Source organism: Abrus precatorius, unplaced genomic scaffold, assembly GCF_003935025.1.
Source record: "Abrus precatorius isolate BTA unplaced genomic scaffold, Abrus_2018 Scaffold6, whole genome shotgun sequence".
Classification (NCBI taxonomy): domain Eukaryota; kingdom Viridiplantae; phylum Streptophyta; class Magnoliopsida; order Fabales; family Fabaceae; genus Abrus; species Abrus precatorius.
The window spans coordinates 26000303-26015467 of NW_020874406.1; the positions used below are offsets into that span (position 1 = coordinate 26000303).

The 15165-nt window shown below is 33.9% G+C and overlaps 1 protein-coding gene across 1 annotated transcript; it reads left to right on the plus strand.

The window, feature by feature from the left end:
• The first annotated feature begins 2271 nt into the window (after window positions 1-2271).
• On the plus strand, window positions 2272-9203 carry LOC113869844 (rop guanine nucleotide exchange factor 14). The gene is made up of 8 exons (XM_027506340.1): window positions 2272-2353; window positions 3032-3136; window positions 6464-6850; window positions 7098-7252; window positions 7341-7415; window positions 7506-7775; window positions 8398-8748; window positions 8823-9203. The coding sequence occupies exons 2-8, from the start codon at window positions 3061-3063 to the stop codon at window positions 9201-9203; spliced, it is 1695 nt and encodes a 564-aa protein (XP_027362141.1). The 5' UTR covers window positions 2272-2353; window positions 3032-3060.
• Window positions 9204-15165: the final 5962 nt, after the last annotated feature.

Genomic DNA, 15165 nt, shown 5'->3' on the forward strand with positions numbered 1-15165 from the left:
TAACAGCTGCACGCAATAGAATGAATGATGCATGTCTTTCTGGTTTCCACTGCGTGGTCCTTGCTTATAATTGCTGCATTTCTATTTACCAATTTTCTTTTATCTTGATAAGTATTGTATAAATAAATCATATAGTGATGATAAGGATGGCATCACCCATTCTGAATTTTGGGTATCTGATTGGGTGATTGAAGAGTGGCAGTTTCCATGGATACACGAGAATAAGGACAAATTTAATTAAGAGACATGAACCCATGCTACCGGCGCTTTTCTTGGCCCTGAAATTGGGGAAAGGAATTAAGAGAAAGTAAGAGGATAGGCATATAGATATACTATAGCTACATCTGTTAAGTTTGAATTCTCAACCTTTTTTTAACTGTTCATAATTCACATTCGTTGAGAGTGTTCTTATCGAGGCAACATTATTAGTTTTAATTTCTCTCCAAATAACTAATGTGTTTTTTTCATTTCATAACGTCTAGTTATGTTTCTTACACGTGAGTCTAGTTTGCTTGTTGAATTTTAGATTGAGTTAAGCCTAAGTAAGTCAATAACTTGTATTAGACACGTGAACTTCCGAGAATAAGAAGTGATGATTATTATTTATTAATACATTCTATAAATTATTTAATGCAAATAATAATAATCATTAGTGACTGACACAATTTAGCATATTCAAATATGGAAGTTAAAAAGAATTAAATATAAATTTTATGGTAATTTTGTCTAAAATTTAGTCAACTTCATATTGGAAGGGTTAGGTGTGAGCATAGACCCGTTTAAACCAAATTTTTTTTTACAAAATTAACCGATTTATTTTAAACTTTGATAGAATAAAATCATAAATTTGGTCCTATAGAGATTTATTTGGTTGGAATTAGATAAATATGAGTGATTTATAGATAACTAAACTTGGTTGATTAATTCTTTTTCTTTTTGTTTTATCTTTCTATAATCTAATTAAACATCTGGGACAATGTTATGCAAATGTCATAGAAGATTAAAATGAACAAGCTTCGAACAGATCAAAGCGAACAAGCTCTAGATCTGTTCACCTGATCTTCCAATAATAATACACAACTGAAGCTTTAAAAAACTTTTTGAGTTCAACAAAAGAATTTATATAAAGACTCTAATACCATATAAGATAGTGGAGCCATTGCATCATTTAACTTTACAGAAATAAATATTCCACGAAGTCAATCACTCACTTAACATAATATGTTTAACCTGATATATTCGTCACCCACCACCCGATTAATTGACGTGAATTTTTCGATAAAAGCAGTTAAAATTATTAAAAAATTATATTATTTCAGTTTCATGTTTTTAACCCAAATCCACTCATACCTGAACGCTGCCCAGCCTTAAGAAGGGTTAATTTATCCCGAGTAAGACAAATTTTAAATACAATGCAATCTTTTAGAAATCATATCGACATGAATGCTATATTTTGGAGAAAAAATTGCATATTTATCTTAAAAAAATATTGTACCAGTAGTTTATCAAGTTATTTCCATTGACAGTTTGTCCCTTTGTATGTTTAGAAAATTGGAGACGTTTGTGCATGGTTGATTATCTTATTCCGTGGTAAGAAAATTTTATAATTTATGTGTCTATGGATGTGTAGAATTCCTTTTACTGCCTGTCCTTTGGTACGTAAAGAAAGATGCTTGTACATACCTGATTGTTTCCGAATCAATAAATTAGATGTGGGATAATTTTGAAGATGCATGATTGTGGGAAGTTTCCAATGTCAAACATGTCATTGCTTTGAAGAGGTAGGTATATAAATATCATGAGTTTGGCCCATAAGTATGAATAATAATCTCACAAATCGACCTTCAAATTTTCATTTTTCATTTTCTAAGCAACATGATTATCTCTCTTCCCTATTAGCTTCAATGGTAAATAAGCTTTGAATTAACTAATTTTACTTTGAAAATTGAAATGGAAAGAGCTTGGTTAAAAAAATTATGCAGAAGTTAAGGATGGTGACAGGGCGCTATGAATAAACCCCACTTCTTTCCAACATATTATATTGATGATCCTTAATCTGAACCGTAGAAAGGGAAGAGGGACCCACTCTGCATTCAACGGCCTGTATTCATTTACTGTAGAGGAGCCTTCATTCCTCTCCATTCCCAAATCCACTTTCTTCTCTCTCTCTCTCTCTCTCTCTCTCTCTCTCTCAGTTGTTGAATAAATACACGCGCTTGTTAACATTGCTACATTCTTCTTTCTTCTCTCCTCTCTGCAACCTCGTTCTTCTTCTTAGCTCTAACTTCCTCTACGGTGAGGTTATGTTTGCCATCGTCATTCCACAATCCACCAAACAACGTTGTTGTCCCAGGTACGTTCGTTATCTTCTCTTTTCTCGTCAAACCGTTTTCAGTCTTAGAATTTGTTTCCATTTTAACTGAAAATTAATATTTTCCCTTCATTTTTCTTTTTGAATCACAAAACTCACCTTTCTTCTTTTCATTGGATCTTCCTCAATCCTCACTTTCCGTTTAAAATGCATTTTGAAAAACAAATCTTTATGCTAAATCAGGGACTCAGAGTGTGTTTACTGTTCGCACCACCCTTTCTGACTTTTTGACCATCGTTTCATAAAGTTGCCATAAGTAACACCTTTTCATCCCCTCTACCTATGATTATTTTATAATTAATTATGATTAATTTATTATGCTCAACGTGGATATATACTTACCTCGTAATATATAAAATCCGTATTTTATATGGGTGTGACAGAGTGCATTATGGCCAGTAACCTCATTTTGAAATTGTGGATATAGTGCAAGTTATTTAAAGCGTGACTTGGAACGTGAAATTTAATGCATAGAAATGGTGTGGCATTGTGGCCCCTGGTGTGGTATGCATTAATCTAAAAATTTTATAAAGAGTATAATATAAATGTTGAAAATGGTTAAGAGTAATGAATGATTTAGGGACATTGTTGGTGAAGGGGTCAGAGTAGGAGTTATTGAAGCAGCAGTGAGTCAGTGACCTTTCGCTCAAACCCTGACAGTGCAGTGGAGCGACAAGAAAGTGAAGGAGATGTTGATGATGAGAAAAAGACTAGCTTGCTGCTCCAGGGAAAGGAAAATTAGCATCGATTTTGATGATCAAGAGAGTAAGTTCATACTATCAAACTCTTATTATTATTATTATTATTGTGTACTACTATTATTTTTACTATTAATCTAATCTCATTACAACAAATCAATTAACCGGTCTTTGGTTACAGAGTAATAGCCTTTTAAAGATGAGTTTTGAAAGTAAATACCAACAACAGGATATTTACTGTGATTATTTTGAAGTTTGCTTGTTTAAAAAATAATTTTTCTAAACAAGATAATTGAATCACTAAACAAAATTATGAAATTAAGAATCATGTCTTTGATCACTTTTTGCTAAGATTACAAAAAAAGTGGTTTAGCCAGAAAAAACAAAAGAGCGTATGTGTAAAAATCTTGGAATTAATTTCAACTGGTAGGATTGGATTTTCCCTGAAAGAAATAATTTTGTGGTAGGACTGAGTGAATTTTTTTTATAATTAAAACTGTAAAATTTAACTTTAGCAAATTAAAAATCAACTCTACAATCATGTACCTAATATTTATGATAAATAAAAAATATAAAATTTTAAAATAGTTTCTTTATGCTTTTTACCATCACAATGTTTTCATAATATAACCTAACTACTAACTAGACTCCAAATTAATTTTTGCTGTAGGGTCTTTAAGCATAACTTTACATTTTTTTAAAAAAAAATCTCACCCAAAATCAAGGGTTTGCTCAGATTTAAAAGCTTCATACCATCAATCAGATTTAAATATTTCAAATAAGCAACTTGGCATGCATACTTTGAAAAATATAATGTTATTTATTTTTGCTAGTGTCTCGACAATAGTAAGAGCTAGATTTGAATTCGAAATATATACCTACTTTAGTAATAATAATGACTTCATTTACTAGTGATACTGCACTCTATTACTTGATTGAATATTCAACAATCCCTTCATTCAAGGGTACATTTATTCTTGCACGAGACTCATAAGTCATAAATATTAAATAGCCATCTTAACAAACTTACTATTTTGCTGCTACAACATACCAACTGCATGAACTTGGCTATTCAATAAACATAGCAGTCCCGTCCAGAAAAAGAAAAAGAAAAACTAACGAAAATGATAGGGCACTACTACTTAAGAAAATATTCGTTAGTAGTACAATCAAGTTTAACCAGCCTCAACTTTTATTTTTATTTGTATTTTTTCAGTTCGAATTTCTTGTTTCAAAAAATGAATTAAAACTGTGTGAAAGACTACTCTACAACAATAATCTCGTAATGATATAACGGAAAAACAAAAATCTATGTAGATGCTAATATTGTAAAAATTGACGCAAAAGCTTAGAACCCATTATACAGTTAATAAATTTACATGTCTATTTTTATGAACGAAGAGAACTCATTTATATGACTAACAGAGAAATTCCATATCATGTTTTATGCTTCATTTCAACCCTGAACAGAAATAGTTGCCATTTTCAGAGTTGGTGGTTATTATTCTCTGGTCGGTGTGGTCCTGTGGACCAACGGAAAGCACTTGCACATTTTCAAAATTTGTATGCTGATCAATTATTGGCACGTTCTTACAGATATTACAAGCTAAACGATAAACAGTAATATTCACTAGCTCCATTTGAATTTCGGGCATCAATTATTTACAATTGATTCTAAATAAGACGAACAGATATAATCTTGAGAAAAAAAGGGGACCTACATTGAGTTTTCTCCGTCAGTTCTTTTGTAAACACAAATGGTGGAATCCCACAGTTTTAACCGTTTGCTTTGTTGCATTATTTTGAATGTGACGTGGGTCTTGTTGTTATAGTTTTGGCAAGTAGGACGATGTAGAATTGGCGTTTGATACGATCACACGAGTTTTTGAGGTTATGTTTCTGAGTCATATGTATTAAATCTGAACATGAAGTCCTTTGACCGATGACCAATGACCAATGACCAATGACCGACATGTGGGTGTGGACCCCGCGAGTGTTGTTATTAGTCGTAGCTATTACCTGTGCCATTCCTGCTCATAGATACTGACAAACTTGAGTAAATGGGTGCGGAGTGGGGAATGCACCATTCATTCATTCCTCTATTTTTCTCTTCCAAATTTAAAATCTTTTTCTTACGATGGGATTCTTTTGTGGGGTTTCTCTTCTATTTCAGGCATTTTTTGTTCTCAACTTTTCTTCGATGCTGTTCATGTTCTATCTCATCATAGCTCATAGCCCCAGAAGCTTTTTTGTGCTGTGTCTTTACCCCCCCCTCCCTCTTGGCTGATATTGGTGAACATTTCTTGTGTTTGTGTTCCCTTATTAACGAAAGTACACATATAATCACTCTGGGTTCGGCTAAGTTTATATTTGCGTATACAAGTTAATGTGTCATAAATTTAATTATGAAATTTATTGGAGTAATTGAATTAAGTTAAATTTTTTTTTATTCTGGTAATTTATCTATCCGAATATAAACTTGTGTCCGTAATCTTATTGTAGGGTTTATACGTTATTATTTTATTCTCAATTCACAAGTTGCATGGTGTATTTATATAATAAAGAAGGATCGCTGATGACACTTGCATGTGACGATGGCAATGCCCATCTCTGAATTGCGAACCTAATAGGTGTCAATGTTATCGCGTTGTTGGTGCGAGATCTACCATGCCTTTTTGAAGATTTTATTAGGATAACAATGTAGTGCGTAAAGTCCGAAAAAAATCAACACTTATCGATAGTCAGCTTGTATTGTGCATTAAATATGATGAAGGCTTAAAGGAATATATGAATTTTGGCAGAATAACATACATTCTAGATGGTCAATCTTGGAATGGGTCAAATTAAAATGTTATGATGCAGAGATACTTGACCTTGAGAGGAGGGCTTAGGAAATTTATATCTACTAGGATGTTAAAGGTATCCGTGACCGAGATACGATAGAATCTCAATTATTCATTCTTCGTGATACTATTAATTCTTAACCATTTGTTTTTTACACGGAGATCTTGAGCTACTTGCTAACAACAATGCAAATAATTTAGATTTCTGTTTCTGATGTAGTTTGTAGATGTATGTTTATATCGGATAATTAGGAAAACATTTGTGCTTTTACTTCAACATTATATAGTAATAGAAATTATGTACCCTAGTGACTTTTTTAATTAGGGTTTAATTGCAAACATGTATATTCATTTGCCATTTTTGGATGTATGCCTGCATTGGTGGTTTGTCCAACAGCAGAGAGAATATATTCTTTCATTATTTTGAAAACGACATCAAGGTTTCATTTATTTATTTATTTTTGTTATTTGGTTATATGTAATGTTGTTGAATTTAAGCATGACACCTTTTGAAATCGTAATTCTTATGAATTTATAATGGAATGTTTCAGGGATTATGACATATAATGGCCTTGAGGGTTGCATGCTAAATAATCAGTCTTACGAAGATGAAAGCAGAACTAGTAGAGGAGAGGAATGTATAACCGATTCATTTGATGATGATGACTCTAGTTGTTCCTCCAGCAAAGATGCTTTTGGATCATTCTCTTCAAAATGCTTGACAATGAAAAGGGATGATAAAGGAGTGGAAGAATGGGAACTCTCAGAAAGTCCTCAACATTTTTATGTTAAAGAGAAGCCTTATGTTCTCCAACAGTCAGATGTTGAAGACATGAAGGAAAAATTTTCGAAGCTATTGTTAGGTGAAGATGTTACGGGAGGAACTAAGGGCCTCAGCACAGCTTTGGCACTGTCTAATGCCATCACAAACCTATCAGGTCTGCTCTGACTTCATTTTTACTATCTTGCTTTAGTTACTTTATGACAATTACATGCAACTGATGAAAGTTTAATTATCAAATAAAAAAAAAGGCATGGCTTATAAAGCTTTATGTTACTCTTTTGAACCTTATGTACAATCATAGAATTTCACTCGCAAGAGTATTTGGCTGTTTCTTATTATTTCTCTTTTTCTTCTGGTTTTATTTTCTAAGCCAATCTAAGTCCTTAATGGATCATATGCAGTCACGGTATTTGGTGAGCTGTGGAAATTGGAACCCCTGTCTGAAGAGAGGAAGAGCAAATGGCGGAGAGAAATGGACTGGTTACTGTCTCCTACTAACTATATGGTTGAGCTAGTTCCTGCTAAGCAAAGCAGTGCCAATGGTGGGATCTTTGAGGTATCTTTCATTTGAGCTATAAGGTTGGAAAAAGTGGACTATTTTATATATCACATTGGAATAAATAAGAGTCATATTCTTCCAACAGATAATGACCCCAAAAGCTCGTGCAGACATCCACATGAATGTTCCAGCACTTCAGAAGTTGGACTCTATGCTTATTGTATGTCATTACCATCCCTTCATTCTCATAAAAGTTCTTGAACTTTCTTTCAACTAACTTGCTATACTATTACATCTTTTTTGTTGACAGGAGGCACTAGATTCAATGGTTAATACGGAGTTTTGGTATGCGGAGGGAGGAAGCAGGGCAGAAGGGAGGAACACAAATGCATGGCATAGTAAAAGATGGTGGCTTCCATCACCCCAAGTACCAAAAAGTGGGCTTTCTGATACTGAAAGAAAAAGGCTTCTTCATCAGGGAAGGGTGTTACGTCAAGTATTCAAGGCTGCCAAATCTATCAATGAAAGTGTGTTGCTTGAAATGCCAGTGCCAGCAATTATTAAAGATGCACTTGCGAAGGTGATAATCTTGTACTGTTGAATAACTTCAATCCGAATTGAATTGAAACTCTATACATTTTATCCTGATCCCAAAATTGTTAAACAAGGCATTTAAAATACTTAAATCTGCGGCTCTTTTTTTTTTATTATGGTTTTTTTTTTTTCAAAATTAACAAAACATGGCAATTTTGGTAAAATTACAGAAATATGGTCTTTTTTTCAAAAATCGCCTGACCACCCTTTTCCAAAAATTACCAATGACAACTTTTAATTATTATTATTTTTTTTTAAAACTCGCCATTGGCGATTTGAGTTTCCATCACTTTTTTGATTTTTCATCTCTGAATTTTTGGACCTACATAAAAAATGCCAATAGTGATTTTTAAACACCATATTTTTGTAATTTTTTAAAAAATACCATATTTTTGTATATATAATTTCTAAATACCATATTTAAAAAAATAATCCTAAATCTGCTTAAATTCTTGAACAAGGAAATTTCATCGTCGGATATCATAACTGTAAGGAAGTTTTTATTCTCAGCTTGAGAACTTTAAAGCAATCATAAGCAAAGGGTATATTATGATGAATTAAATTGTGATCTTCATTGCATCATTTCTAAATCCATTTCTATGTCGCAGTCTGGAAAGGCAAACCTTGGACAGGAACTGCATAAGGTTTTGACAGCAGAATCAAGATCTGGAGAAGAGATGCTTAAATCTCTAAATTTGAAATCTGAACATAGTGCCCTTGAGACTGTTAATAGACTGGAAGCTGCTATATTCTCATTGAAAGTGAGAATTGCAGAACAATTTAGTAGCAAATCACCAGTTCGAACCTCATGGTCGTCTTTTGTGAAGGATCCTATGTCAGAGGTTGATAAAATGGAGTTATTATTGGATCGTGCAGAAACACTTTTACAGCTGCTTAAAATCAGGTACCCAAACCTTCCTCAAACATTTCTGGATGCTGCTAAAGTTCAATATGGCAAGGTGAGTTCTATAGTAATGCATTTCATTAATTATTGTGACTGGAGAGGACAGACTAATTCTTTCTGTTTCTGTAGGATATTGGACATTCCATTTTGGAAGCATATTCCAGAGTTCTTGGAAATTTAGCCTTCAGCATACTGTCTAGAGTAGGAGATATATTGCAGGAGGATTGTTTAAGCAATCCTAATTCTCCTGCAGTGACGAGTTGCTCTCCTTGGATAAATCTCTCTGAAACTTGGGTTGTTGGTTCACATATCAGGCAATCATTACTAGATAAGATGAACAAGGCGGACGGACAATGTTGTGATTCTAGCAGTGACAGTACTTGTGATTTGGAACTTTCATCTGTTGATGCCAAATCCCAGCTCTGTAATATAGCTACACCAAACCGAAGTCGTGTCTGGTGCATTAATAGGGAGGCTTGTACAAGCTTGTCTCCTCAAAATTCTCCATAGTGGCTTTTGTGTGGCTGAGTTTGTAAATGTTATTGTTATTATTGCATGGCATTGCTCAGTAAGAATAGAAGCAAACTGATAAGTTTGCCTTCCATAAATTTTGGTTGGTTTTAATTATAGCTAATTGTACACATAATCCTGGAGATAGGTAATGGTTATATGAAATATTATATCGTACTAAAGTTTAGAAAATCCCCAATTCGTAATTAACTTGAACTTCAATGTTTGACAAGTTTTTGAAGGGATAATAGTCAAGTGGAATCTATCTTTGTAATTTTTAGTTTAATCCACACAGGCAGAATCTTTCATAAAAAAAGAATGAAACGAAAATAATCAGACTGATCATGATCAGCGATGGCATTTCTCACTTGAGCAGTTGAACTTTCATTGAATTTTTTTGCCAAAACTGAATGATGTTTCTAAAGCTCCATTTAAACACATTGTGATAAAATATGGTTTATGGAAAATAATGTCGGGCATTAAGCCTATTTTATGTGGCATAAACGTGTTTGATTATGATGTCTTGGTAGGTACATGTCTGTCCCCTCTTATAGGTTAAGTGGTAGGATTAGGGGACAAAAGCTTTTCAAGTGTAGATTTCACTCTTGCAATCTGAAAAAAACCATCTCTCCCTTTCTCCTAATTCTCCCTAGTTTTGTGCTTGTTACTTTGAATATTTTGAATGGGAGTCTTTATTGTTTTCTACATTAATGAATTTACTGTCTCTGTTTCTCGAAAGTCCCCTGCTATTCCCAACTTACCATTAAAGACAAGTTTACGGACCCCCAAAAGTCCAACAAGAGTAAATAAACTGTCGCGGGAATATGGATTTTATTGTCCGCTTAGTATAAAGTTAAGTAGAATAAATTTTGATATTTAATTTGAGTTATTGAATATGATTGAAGTATGTACATAATTTTGAGTTATTGAAACGTGTGTTTTGCATTGAAAAATGCAAATATTGACATTACAACAAATAAAATCATAAGTGATATGGGAAATAAAAATATGGAACTACAAGTCCCTGTTTATTACTTTCAAGACGAAGAATTTATTTATTTTTATATTTTACCTTTTAAAAATGACAAAAAAATATTAAATTAAAAATAAATTTGTTTCTAATTTTTTAAGACTTTCAATTTTAATTTTTATTAATTTAATTAAAAAATGTATATTATAAAAGCTAAGAATTGGTTTATAAATCTATAAATTTATCTAAAAGAAGATTGTTATTTATTTTACAATGTGCAACTCATATATTGAACTTTGGATGTACGATCATAAGCTAGCGTCACTTAACATAATATTTATTGGATTAAATTAATGATTCTTTAATATACATTGTTAATTCTTTTAAAATAAGATTCTATCACCTTAATGTTTTCGACTTTGGGTCACAAACTAGTGTCACTTAACTTGGTATATATTGAATTGAATTAATAATCTTTGACATGTATTATTAATTTTTTTAAATTATAACAGGTGATATTAACAAAAATAAAATAAAATAACTATTTTTGTATTCTTAAATTTAAAGAAAGAGAAGTAAATTATACTTAAAGGTTACTAATGAATTTATGTTACTTGTATTATTTAAATTTTTTATATTTAATGGGAGACTTAACCTCATAAAAAAAATCGTAAAAAGAAACCAAGAGATTATTATTATTTTATGAATGTTACATGTTACGTGGACGATGATCGATGCATCATACACATCTATTTTCGAAATGGCCGTGGCATTTGATTGCAGCTTTAAATCTTCAAGCATTAGCACCTAAAATTCAAGAAGAAACATGTTAACTTTCTAGTTTAGGAATTTTGAAATACATAGCAAGATGGCATGAAATAAAACTGTAACAAGAACCGAAGCGATGGGAAATGCCATATATAGCATCTAGAAATCACAATTTCACTGTATTATTAACTTTGAAAAGGAAAATTTCATCATGATATAGTGAAATAATTCTGACAAACGCTAAAATTCAAATGACAGAAGAGTATATTTATAAAAAGGACTGCTAGTAAAATTGGGCAGAGGAAGCAGTGATAAAGTGGCAACATTAGTTGTTCAATAGTTATAATTCAGCATAGAATTCAATTAGCTTACCACCCAAAAAGGCCTTTCTGATTCTGTCAAGACCCCTTTTTACATCTACCATATTCATTCTTTCTTTTGGTGATTCCACTGAACAAGCAAGTCCAATCCTAAATAGTGGAATTAAGCATTTTTCAACAATTGAAGTGAAATTCTTTCTGATTCTTTCTTCTATATCTACTCCTTCTAAGCTTGGTACAAGAGGTGGGTCTAAAATTTGTAAAAGATTATCAGGAAATGAAATTTTAACGAAGTTATGAAGATTTTGTCCACCTTCAAACATTTCATCTGTGGGTCTTCTTCCGGTAAGCATTTCCAACACAAGAATCCCATAGCTATATATGTCACCAAATATAGACACCTCATAACCAACTCCATACTCTAAAAATATTTACCAAAAATTGTCGTTAATAAATCTCTAGTTTTCAACAATATTGTAGAATTCAAAAAAAGAACAAATGATTAAAAAAATTCCAAAAATACCTGGAGTAGCATATCCAACGGTTCCCTTTATTCCAATAGTACTAGTTTCCTCATGAGAGGTACCATTAATGGTTGAGAGAAGTCTTGCTATGCCAAAATCACTCACATGAGCAATCAATTCATCATCAAGAAGGACGTTGCTTGGCTTTAAATCACAATGAACGATCGGCTGCTCACATTCATGATGAAGATAATGTAATGCAGAAGCAACATCAATAATGATATTTAGTCTTTGATCAAAATTTAATGTTCTTAGATGCTCCACACTTACTGTCTGAGGATGCAGCCATTGTTCTAAGCTCCCGTTTTTCATGTACTCAAAAACTAGAGCTTTAAATTCTTGACCTTTGTAATCTATACTTGAACAACAAGTTAAAATCTGAACCAGATTCCGATGTCTGATATTTTTTAATGCATTACATTCTGCAATGAAAGTCTTGTGAGCTCCTTGCTTTTGAAGGTTTAGGACCTTTATGGCAACAATTTTATCTTCTGTCTCAATGATTCCTTTGTAGACAGAACTAAAACTTCCAGATCCTATCAAGTTTGTAGTTGAAAATGTAGAATTGAAAATCGATAGGGGAGAAAAAATTGTTTGTATATTTCTCACACTTTTTGGTCAAATAATACAATGATCTATTTATAAAATTAAAAAAAACTTAAATTCTATTAATAGCCATAAACTACAATCAAAACCCATTATAACCATTTATCAAAAAACATAACTGCTAACTCTTGACCTTTTATTCTAACAAAAAACTGCTGAATTAAAACCAATTAAAACCGACATTTAAGTTTATTCAACAAAACTCCCTCGTAAACTTAAATGCTTCTGCCATCTTTCTGCCAATCAATTTCTTGCAATTATCAAAAAGTACCGTTGGTAGCGGTTTCGTGAAAATATCTGCGACTTGATCTCGACTTGCCACGTGCACTAATTCTACATTTCCTTCCTTCACATGATCTCGAATGAAATGAAAGCGAATGTCAATGTGTTTGCTTCTCTCATGATTCACTGGATTCTTTGCCAACTCAATTGCTGATTTATTGTCAACTCGTATCACAGTCGCATCGATTTGTTGTTGCTCCAATTTGTCCAACAGATTTCTAAGCCATATTGCATGACATACACACCCAGATGCTGCCACATATTCAGCTTCACATGTTGAGAGCGTCACGATTGGTTGCTTCTTTGAAAGCCAAGTAAAAGCTGTGTTACTCATAAAGAACACATACCCTGATGTACTTTTCCGATCGTCTAAGTCTCCGCACCAATCACTATCAGAGTACCCAATTAACTTGTAATCTTCCGCTTTCGAATAGAATAACCCTAGTGATACCGTTCCTTGGATATACCTTAGAATTCGCTTCAACGCCTTCCAATGTGAATAAACTGGCTCCTCCATGAACCGACTTACAATGCCAACACTTAACGAAAGGTCTGGTCTGGTGCATGTGAGATAGCGAAGACTTCCCACCAAACTTCGATATTTGCTCGCATCAACTCTTTCTCCTCCATCGAATTTAGAGAGTTTTGCACCCGGTTCCATTGGTGTTGATACAGGATTGCAATGTGTCATCTTGTATTTTTTCAAAATCTCCTTTGCATATGTTTCCTGTGACACAAAAATCCCCGTCTCTTCTTGTCTTACCTCCAGACCAAGGAAAAACTTCATCAAGCCCAAATCTGTCATCTCGAATTCCCGTGCCATTGTGCTCTTAAACTCTTGTATCATTTTACCATTGTTCCCCATAAAAATGAGGTCATCAACATAAAGAGCAACAAATAACATATTACCTCCAATCTTCTTCACGTAAAGGGCATGTTCATAGGGACATTGTTCAAACCCGTTCTCCTTGAAGTATGTATCAATGCGAGAATTCCATGCCCGCGGTGCTTGCTTCAACCCGTAAAGTGCCTTCTTCAATTTCAGCACCTTCTTCTCTTCTCCTCTTTTCATGTACCCGGGTGGTTGTTCGATGTAGATTTCTTCTTCAAGCACTCCATTCAAGAATGCTGACTTGACATCCATTTGGAATATCGGCCAATTGAATTGAGCCGCTTGTGAAATGAGCAATCGGATTGTCTCCATTCTTGTAACAGGAGCAAATACTTCATCATAGTCAATTCCCTCCTTTTGCTTGTATCCCTTTGCAACAAGCCGTGCCTTGTACCGTTCTATCTCGCCTTGAGCATTCATTTTTCTCTTGAACACCCACTTCACACCAATGGGCTGACTTCCTTTCGGTAACTCCGTTAACTCCCATGTGTTGTTGCGGCCAATTGCTCTAATCTCCTCGTCCATGGCAGTTTGCCATTTCTTGTCTCGCACCGCCTCTTCAAAGCTTATATTCTCGAAATCTGCCAAAAGACATACAATGTGTACCTCATTTGTCGAATCATACAAATCTTGCAAACTTCGCATTCTGGGTTGTTGCGGTTCATCTTCATCACTGGTAGTTTCAGGATTTGTCGGTGTGATTGTTGGTATAGCGGTTGATGATTCTCCATCTTCATTGATAACCTCCATTGAGTTACTCCAATCCCACTCATTTGCTTCATTAACTTGTACATCACGACTCACCACAACCTGCTTACTTATTGGGTCTAGTAGCTTGTATCCTTTTGTTTTGTTGTCATACCCAATAAAAACATACCTTTTACTTTTGTCTTCGAGCTTCGTTCTTCGCTGATTCGGCACGTGTGCATAGGCCACACTACCAAATACTTTGAGATGAGAAACCGTTGGTTTTTGTCCACTCCATGCCTCTTGTGGTGTTTGATCATCTAGCTTCGCATGTGGACACCGATTTTGCACATAGATAGCGCATTGTACGGCTTCTGCCCAAAATTCCTTCGGCATCTTCTTGCTTTTAAGCATTGACTGAACCATATCAAGAACAGTCCGGTTCTTCCTCTCGGCCACACCGTTTTGTTGGGGAGAGTATGGTGCGGTTAGAAATCGCCTTATGCCTTGCACCTCACAATACTCCATGAAAGCTGTTGAAGTATACTCGCCACCTCTATCAGATCGTACCGATTTGATGTGTCTACCGATTGCTTTTTCCACCACCACTTTAAACTTTTTGAACACCTCGAATGCCTCGGATTTTTCTTTCAGAAAATAAACCCAAGTTTTTCGTGAGAAATCATCAATAAAAGAAATAAAATATCTCTTACCGCTAAAAGATTCAGGAGTGATTGGTCCACATATGTCGGTATGAATCAATTCGAGAGGTTCCTTAGCACGATATTCTGCCTTCTTTTGAAATAAAGTTCTCGCATGCTTGCTGAGCACACATTCTTCACAAAATTTGTTCTCATAATCCATGTCCGGTAGCCCGTGCACCATGTTCTTCTTTGAATAGGTGCTTGTGCCC